Source organism: Limulus polyphemus, unplaced genomic scaffold (genome assembly GCF_000517525.1).
Source record: "Limulus polyphemus unplaced genomic scaffold, Limulus_polyphemus-2.1.2 Scaffold6614, whole genome shotgun sequence".
Taxonomy (NCBI): domain Eukaryota; kingdom Metazoa; phylum Arthropoda; class Merostomata; order Xiphosura; family Limulidae; genus Limulus; species Limulus polyphemus.
In genome coordinates this window covers 15,784-25,917 of record NW_013672224.1, presented here as the reverse complement: position 1 = coordinate 25,917, position 10,134 = coordinate 15,784, and the positions used below count along the sequence as shown (strand labels likewise).

At 34.1% G+C, this 10,134-nt stretch overlaps 1 protein-coding gene across 1 annotated transcript in view; it reads left to right on the top strand.

The window, feature by feature from the left end:
- The window catches only part of LOC106473907 (two pore potassium channel protein sup-9-like), a gene marked incomplete at its 3' end in the record, with an annotated part of 25,889 nt that extends 24,921 nt beyond the window's left edge, over window positions 1-968 (top strand). The window contains exon 2 of the mRNA XM_013934597.1: window positions 215-968. Coding sequence (XP_013790051.1) covers window positions 215-968 — 754 coding nt within the window. The remainder of the gene's footprint in view (window positions 1-214) is intronic.
- Window positions 969-10,134: the final 9,166 nt, after the last annotated feature.

The following is a 10,134-nucleotide window of genomic DNA, read 5'->3' as shown; positions in this document are numbered from 1 at the left end:
ACATGATAGTTCTAGAAACGTTGCGTCATAGTAGTCACGTGACTCGCTGACGCAACAATATTAAGATGCATAACGTTGTTATAATTAAGTATTGGAAAGAGCAACATAACAAGTTTAGGCCCAATATCCTACTCAAGGTAGCACGATTGTTTTTCAATAATGTATCTTAACATATTATTAGTAGTAGAATGAAAGATCGTCCTTTAATTGTCAGTGATATTTTTATCCACAGGTTACGGGCACTCAACACCAGCCACATGGGGAGGGAAAACATTCTGCATGTTCTACGCCCTAGCAGGAATCCCGTTAGGCTTAGTTATGTTTCAGAGTATTGGTGAGCGGCTCAACACCTTCGTGGCCTACCTCCTGGAGAATGCAAAACGGTGCCTAAAGATGAAGAACACGGAGGTCACAGAAACCAACCTCATCTGTCTTGTGTCCATCCTCTCTACATTAGTGATGACCACAGGGGCAGCAGCCTTTTCTCGCTACGAACACTGGAATTACTTTGATGCCTTCTACTACTGTTTCATCACGTTAACGACGATAGGCTTTGGGGATTACGTAGCTCTACAAAAAGAAAGCGCACTCCAGAGTAAACCCGAGTACGTGGCCTTTAGTTTAGTGTTTATTCTTTTCGGCCTATCGGTTGTGTCGGCTGCAATGAACCTCCTCGTACTGCGATTCCTCACCATGAACACTGAGGACGAGCGTAGAGACGAGGCCGAGGCTCAGACTGCAGCCCAGGAAGCCGTGCGCTTAGAAGGCGATGTTATAACCGCAAATGGCAGTATTATTTCCGGCCGTGGACCAGGGACATCCGATTCTGATGACATTACTTCTGTTTGTTCGTGTACTTGCTACTCACACAGACGGACACCGAGACGTAGACAGTCTTTACGATCTCCTAGCAACAGTAAACACGTTCCTTTGTTCCCGTTGCAAATGCTCGGTGATTCGGAGGCGGAGTAAGTTCATATGTAAAACGCAAATCGAAAAACAGGGCAATAAAAACATGTGTTCTAAAGAAAGAGATCGGTGATTTATTTAACACACTAGATTTCGTTCACAACAATTTTTAAGATTGAGGAATGAGATAAAAATCTATACCTGATATTCGACACATCGTCTCAAACCGAGTTCAGCGAAGAGTGACATTTGATTAAAAACTATATAATATTGTTCTAATGATATATTTTGAATGCTGAATTTCTAAAATACAACTAAACAGTTTAACAATAAAATTGTATAGTATGGTATTAGAAATTCCTTACACTAATCTTTAGAATTTATGTTTCAGTTATTCCAGAAATAATGTTCTTTAGTAGATTTAATCAACTTTGAAGTTGGATATCTTAAGCCTCGTCTGTTAGATAGAGGACCGTTTTTGTTTATAACCGTCTAGTTGGTAAAAAACATTAGCATCTACATCAACACAAACTGAATTGAAAACGTCTTCCCTTGTACAGATAAATAAGCTAAGTATAAGGAGGTTCAGTATGTTATATTAAAATGTTTTAGAGTGTTACCATGTCATTGCATTTAATGTTGACACACCCGCTTATGTTCTATCTGGCAATAGCCATTTTCCAATTCTAAAGCATACCACTCATCTCAGCATGTGTTCCATAATCCATCTAGAATAAGATGACGACTGCGTCTGTTTCAACAGCTCGATTGCACAGACATATATAGGCACTACAACTGGCTATTTGACAGTATTTCTACGTATTGAATATCATGAATACCCAGTATATTCTCCGGTAGCTGGGAAAATCCGTTTTAACATCATGCAGCTACTGCACACGCGCTACAATTGTTCGTAAGTTGCCCGCACACGCGAGTGGCCCTTTTCAGGCCATGTCCACGGCTGTAACAACGTAGATACTTCATCATGTATAATAAAGCGTTTTAAGTGTTCTTAGAGAAGTAATTTTGTTCACAATTTTCTGGAAGTAGCCTATTGATCTACTTAGACGTTTGTCTGACAACATAGAGATGTTTGTGTAATTGTGTAGAAAGGTTGTGTTTGTGCATTTAGGAACTCTGTATGCTTTAGTGATTATTGAATTTTAGATTGTCTGCGGTTTGTTTGTATGTGATTTAGCTACATTTAACCATGCTGCCACTGGACATATAAAGGTTTTATAGAGTATGTTTTCAGTTGTTTTCAGTCAGACTTCATTTGCTCTTTGCCATATTTATTTCTAATAATTTCACTTACACGTTTTTTCCAACTTAGCTGTGAATAGTAGGTTAGGCCCAGGAATTTGTCTGATGTGGCTACCTGGAGAAGGTTTCCAATGAGGAATAATATTGTGGGTTGTTTACTTGTCTTGGTTGATTTTGTAAATAATATGATTTGTGTTTAGGGTGCTTTTATTTTAATTCTACATTTGTTGTAATAGTTGTACATTTAATTTAACTGTGGTTGTAAATTCGTCGCTGGTGGTTGTAATTTGTCGCTTTTATGGCTGAAGTATAAGAACTCTTCCAAATAGAAGCACAAACTTGGATCTAACAGGGTCATTTCACTCACATACACGATGAATAGTATAGGGCTAACTACCCCTCCTTGCGGGACACCTGCTTCCGGGGTAAAGTACTCTCAGAATACGTCCAATGCATTAAATCTAGCTTTTCTGTTGTCTAGAAAGTTGGAGAGCCAGCAAATAACACCTCGCTGTAGTTGGGACAGCTGGAATTTTAATTCGTTGTATCATACAGTGTCGAAAGATTCCTCAACATCGAGAAAGCAGGAGACAATGCATTCGTTCCGGTTAAAACTGTCTACTAGGGTTTCTGTGAGTCTTATTAGATGGTCTGTTTGTTTTGGAATACGTTTTGTATTTCCGGTAATTTTGATGTCAGTCCGAGGTAGGCCGAAAGTCTGGAACTGATTATTTTTTCTAGAAGCTTGCCAATACAGTTGGTTAGGCTGATTGGTCTGTAGCTTTCTGGTCTATTTGCTGGATTTCCTTCATTCAGAAGTATTAAGACGTCAGCTAGCTTCCAAACAGCTGGCATGTAGCCTGATTTCAGGGATAGATTAAATATTGCCGCTAGATGCTCGCACAATCGTGGTGTGCTTTTTTATTAGTATATATTGAATTTTGTCATGTTCCGGAGCCCTGTTTTTTGTCTTTTTTTTTAGAGTGTTTTGTGTTTCTGGTACTGTTATTGGTTTATTGGGTTGTGTGTTAGCTTGAGTGTTACAATTTTCTGGTTGGGCCTCTTGAGGATCGACCGGGAAGATAGGTTTGTATAAGCTTTTATTTGAGTTAATATAGTTGTTAATTTTATTGTAAAACCACGTGCTCATTATTGGTTCGTTTAGCGTTTTGAATGTTTTTCGATACATCTGTTTTGTGTGTTTACGTTGTCTTCGGTATAATTGTGTTGTAATATCGGATATGTATGTTTATTGTTATTGTTTTCACTGAATCGTTTTTTTTGGGGGGGGGGCAGAAGTTTTATGGGTCTGTATGAGTGTTACGTTTTGAACAGTATTTGTTCCATTTGTCTTCTTTAAGTTTTTATATTCTATTTCTTACAGTGTTTCTCAATGTATTTAGTTTGATTTTTAGTTCGTGTTCGTGTATATATTGCGTATTTTTCTGCGTCCATTTATTGTATTTATGAGCTGTTCGTGTGGTTTCCATATTTGGTTTTGGGATATACATTGTCTGCTGCATGTATAAGACATTTTGTGATCAGTAATTATCAATTATAGTTACAACTCTGTTAATAATCTTTTCCGGCAGATTTGTGGTTTAGTATTTCCTGTTATTTTTGCCAGTTTGTTTTTTTTGTAATTAAATTTAGGGGTATTTATTTGTTGGTTATAATTTAGGGGTATTTATTTGTTATAACTTAGGGGGTATTTATTTGTTGGTTATAACTTAGGGGTATTTATTTGTTGGTTATAACTTAGGGGTATTTATTTGTTGTTATAATTTAGGGGTATTTATTTGCTGGTTATAATTTAAGGGTATTTATTTGTTGGTTATAACTTAGGGGTATTTATTTGTTGGTTATAATTTAGGGATATTTATTTCTTGGTTATAATTTAGGGATATTTATTTGTTGGTTATAATTTAGGGATATTTATTTCTTGGTTATAATTTAGGGATATTTATTTGTTGGTTATAATTTAGGGGTATTTATTTCTTGGTTATAATTAAAGGATATTTATTTGTTGGTTATAATTTGGACTTAGATCGAAATCGCACCAAACTGGTAGGTGATCACTGTCTATATCCTCTTCAACATTAAAGGAAATGAAAGAGATTACTACAGACGCGGAGCATATACAGAGAACTACAACATCATTACTATTATACACTGGTGTATATTGTCACTTGGTAAGATGCTATTGGTGTCTTCTACTAATTCCACGAATATAAAGCTGTTCTTGCAGCACATCCGAATATTTCGTTGGAAATGTATTTATGGAGTTAATAACGATTTGTAAATCCGCCGGAAAGGCTGCCGGTCTGTGTCACACTTCATTAAATTGCAATTATCAACAGTTTTAACAGACGAAGATTTGTGAAGAACCAGTTATTTAACACTTTGTGTGAGGGCACCTTATTTATTTAACTAATAATAAAATATATATGTTGCAGGTTTCAAAGACAAAACTGTGAACGACTAGGATATAGCCACTCAAGGTATAAAATGTTCAATTTTGGCAGCGAAAAATTGTAAGTTCTCTAATATACTGTTACGATAGCGGAAGTCACGTGACGCTGGTAACACATAATGAGTATCTAGAAGGTTCGTGAAGGCTTGAGTGTTTGCCAGACTTGCTGTATTCTAATATATAAGCCCGACAATCAAAGCGAGAGGGAATTAATCGGAATTGGATAGCAGACAGAGAGATAGAGAGACAGATAATCGAGTCAAGCCGTAAGTAAAGTGTGTAAGTCATTGTGAATTATAGCGTGTGTTTAAGTTAAAGTGACTGTGGAAATTAAGTGTATTGCAAACTTGAATTGAGAAAGAATAAACTAGTTTTATTTAAGAAAGGGCTTGTATCGCTAAAGTTTCTCGGAAAGAATTTCTACGGAAAATTAACAAACGAACACAGACGTAACAATACGTTTAAGTTTCATGTAACGAATAAATGCACTACACTTTTCAAAATGTCACTCTTTACGTGCAATCTCAGACCATTTTTGTATAGAAAATACAGTTAAATTTATTGGTATCCATATGAATAATCAAACCAACACATCCTCAGATTTTCATTTTTTTTTTCCCCTTTGAACAACAGTGATGAAAACGTAATGGTTTAGAACTTTCTCTCAGGCAATAGTTCTTGCGTGAGAGTGTCGTGATTTCTATTCAGTTCTCATTTATCGACCTTTGTACCAAACATCTCTCCCAATACCCGTTGGTCCCTGTCTCTTTCTTCGCCATATTTATCCCGGCATCTTCGCCATATTTATCCCAATACCCGTTGGTCCCTGTCTCTTTCTTCGCCATATTTATCCCGCATCTTCGTACTTTATCTCGACAACTACTACAAACTTGACGTCATTTCTCGAATGTATCTTTCATGGTTAACAAAAAATTACCAGCGTCATTCAGTTGAATTCCTACGAAATTGAATAACATTAGATCCAAGAATAAATATTAATCAGATATTCAACATTCCAGGTTTATATGTTTACCACACTGAGACGTACATAGTTTGTAGCGATCGCGTTCTTTCATCAAATATGCAAATTCTTCCTGGATATTTTTTAAACATTTTCGTTTCTACTATTTTTCTTCCTTATAAGCCTCACTTTCATATGAATGTCACATATTTCCAGTCATGCCATCCTTGAAACCGTTGGTACGAGTAAGCCAACAAAACACAGTACTTTTTCCAATAAACTAAAATGTTTGAAATGTTTTGACGTTGTTTTTTTGTTTTGTTTACATTACTCTAACGACTTTTGATTAAATTATTTTGATTAAATTCCGAATAAAACTGTAGAGGGCTTTCTTTTAAATATAGAAAGATTTAAGTAGAGTCTCTTGAGATGATGGATAATTCTCCATACATAAAACCATTTGGAATGTTTACGTTCGCTGCTTGATTGAATTACTTCCTTACTTTCTTCTGATGTAATATGTAACTTTTCATAGCTAGAACATTGGCGAAATTCATAGGTACTTACCTTTGAAACGTCCTCGTTTCGCAGTGTACAGAATATCGAGATTTTTCTGAATTATTCAGCGGCTATTTAATCGATTAGAAACCTATATAGGATACAATATTTGAGCTTTCGATAAATCATGATTTTTGTCTAAAGTACTGTGTTACGACAGCGGAAGTCATGTGACGCTGGAAGCATGCGCGCTGGAGTTTCTAGAAGGATCATGACTGTTCCTGGCAACTCTAGTCTTTCTAGGTACCCTCTAATTTAGTATATAAGCCCGGCAGATAGGGAGATATAGACAGATAATCGAGTCAACTCATAAGTAAATAGCGTGAATCGTTGTGAATTATAGCGTGTGTTTAAGTTAAAGTGACTGTGGAAATTAAGTGTATTGCAAAGTTGTATTGAGAAAGAATAAACTAGTTTTATTTAAAAAAAGGACTTGTATCGCTGAAAGTTCTTCGGAAAGAATTTTTACGGGAAATTAGTAAATGAACAGAGACGTAACAACTGTTTAGTCGACATTCCTTTAATAAGTAAGAGAGTTCTTCAGTGCCCAGTTTTTAATAAAATGTTTTATTGAAGAATAACTTTTTCTAAGATATGTTTATATATATATATTATCAAACACACCATACATGGAAATACATTCGTTTTATACACATTTTATACAATACTATTAGGCCTATTCTTTACGTTATCGAGTAATTTCTTTCAACCTGTCTCATCATTGTGCTTAAATAGAGTTAAAAAATTAATATTTGTCAATATAAGTTATTTTCAGGATTTTAATTCAGCGAATCAAAGAATAGATTAGGCATTTACGTCATTCGTGGATTCTTTCTCTTCATCACTGAAATTACATATTTTAGTGAGGAGAAGAAAATTTCATAATACATTATTAATATTATTAAGTGTTTTTTTTCTTTACACACATTTCAGGAAGTTTTTCTGCTGATTTTATTTGCACTAAATTGTTAACCTAGCCAATTTAAGAAAGACAGAACTTTGAAGGACTTTTCAGTAACTGTTTTAATTACAAAATAGGAATTCGAAAGATTCAAGAATATAATAAGGAAAATTAAATAATAGATAGCTACAAAATATTCTTTCGTGTCTATAAACCTAACAAATCCAAAACAGGTTAGGCAACAATGATAAGTAACTGTAGAACTAATCCTTGAACATAACAACGCGAGACAAGTTCAACAAGGAGCCTAAGGTAAGTCTTAATCAAACTCATAGAATAAATTTAAAGAATCAACGGAAAAATCGTTTTCGAGGATCGATGACTTGCCACAAAGACAAAACCTCCGCCATTTTTTTTGTATCGATCTTATTAAAAAGCTATCGTACTTTCTTATTGAAGTGATTTCATAGAATCAAAAATATTAAACCAGCCTTACCATGCACAGAAACACCTTGTACTCGACCTATTACACCCATCACAAGGGACGCACAGTTGCAATAAAAGCAGTTTTGATGAGTGCTAATCCACAAGGTATGTCAAGAAGATTAAAATTATTCATTATTAAGATAATAGATGTGAACTAATAGTTTTAGGGTTAAAAACCTGACTTTATCACTGTTTCTTAAAATGTTATTTATGTAGATTTTTTAACAACAATTTGTTTGTAATTAAGCACAAAGCTACACAATGGACTGTCTGTGCTCTGCCAACCACGGGTATCGAAACCCGGATTCTAGTGTTGTAAGTCTGAAGATATACCGCTGTGCCACTGGTGGACACTAACAACAAACATATAAGATGGTTTAAAAGGATCCATATTAGATTGGAGTTTGAAACGCATTTTAAAATTGATTTATAATTATTTTGCTTTGAATGTTAAAAACAACAAATGGGTATGTGGAATTAAGCAATCAGCCAATTAAAGCTTTCTGTTCTTTATACCTTTTCTTTATAAATAAACCATCATTATATATTTATATTTATTTAATCGATTGAACTAACTATCTTTAAATGTCTAATTTTTTTAGAGTTTGTATAACTTAACTCATATTCATCATCATGTTTTCATAATTTAAACTTTTGTTTCGATGTTTTTGCCTTTCTTTTTACTGCTCGGAGAAGAAAGATACCGCGAAATTTTCATTACGTGAATATATCCCTAACAGGACCGCGTTATCATTGTCTCTCATTTGATGTAAAAATAATAGCAACAAAATTTTTTTCAATTCCAAAAACCCTTATTTTGTCGTATATATATAACATTTTTGACATTAAAAATGTCCTTTTCATCTTTGACGTGACAATTATATCATTAAATTTAAAACAATCACAACATACAATGGATATTCTCTAATCAATGTTATATCAAATACTGAGAAAAAAAACTAGCCTAAAAAGTTAACGCTAAAATAACGTACAATCTTGTTATATCACTATATACCCAAAAGTTTAACATTTATATGATCTTTTGTTACTTGGATATTTATTAAATTGTCTTAAAAACAGATTACATATATATGATTCTACGGTTGAGAATGAGAAACAATCATAGCGCGGTCCTGTTTGTGATATTCCTATATAGAAATTTCGTAGTATGTTTCTCGTTCAAGTTCTCTAGTCTACAGGAAGCATTATAATAGAAGCGCTTTCTGTAAAGAAGCTGAAACGTACGGTAGGATTACTGAACATTATTAAAAAGATTTTTAAAAAATCTTACAACCTAAAAAACAAAAATCAAGTAATATCCGTTATTGCAATTTCGTGTGCTATATTTTTCCAATGTTATTTACAAATTTAAAAAATATAAATACATCAAAACATTAACACACGCATATACACACTGAAACACAAAGAATACAGAAAATAATAAGTAGTAAACGAAAAATTCACACACACATATATATATATAAACGCCACCTATTTTTTATGAGATACACTCTGTTGATGAGACTAGTTGTGGTAACCATAGAATGGTTGTAATTTAACGCCATGGTAACTAAAGTGCGTTTGTAATTTTACATGGTGACATTGAATCGGAAAGCCTAAACAGTTGTTCTAGAACAATGGAAATAAAAGATGGCCTAGATTTGTACAATAATCTGTGAAATATTCAATCACAAACTTGTCATTCTTGTGCTTTTCGTCGATATTTTTCCAACATTATTTCAGATTGTTAATATTTTTGAATAATATTCCAAAACTTCTTTATTGCTCAGGTTTTCACAAACGATTATTTTAGTGAACTTTCCGAATAACAAAAATACGGCCGATATTTAGGGTTAAACACAATCTGACTATGGAAGCTGTCTAGTTCCAATCTCTCTGTTTGACTATTAACTATAGCCAATGTTCACCTATATATCTCACTATGGAAGCTGCTAGTTCCAATCTCTCTGTTTGACTATTAACTCTAGCCAATGTTCACCTATATATCTGACTATTGAAGCTGTCTAGTTTCAGTCTCTCTGTTTGACTATTAACTCTAGCCAATGTTCACCTATATATCTGACTATGGAAGCTGTCTAGTTTCAATCTCTCTGTTTGACTATTAACTCTAGCCAATGTTCATCTATATATCTGACTATTGAACCTGACTAGTTTTTAATCTATCTGTTTGACTATTAAATCTAGCCAATTTTCATCTATACGTCTGACTATTGAAGCTGTCTAGTTCCAATCTCTTTGTTTGACTATTAACTCTAGCCAATGTTCACCTATATATCTGACTATTGAAGCTGTCTAGTTTCAATCTCTCTGTTTGACTATTAACTCTAGCCAATGTTCACCTATATATCTGACTATTGAAGCTGTCTAGTTCCAATCTCTTTGCTTGACTATTAACTCTAGCCAATGTTCACCTATATATCTGACTATTGAAGCTGCCTAGTTTCAATCTCTTTGTTTGACTATTAACTCTAGCCAATGTTCACCTATATATCTGACTATTGAAGCTGCCTAGTTTCAATCTCTCTGTTTGACTATTAACTCTAGCCAATGTTCACCTATATA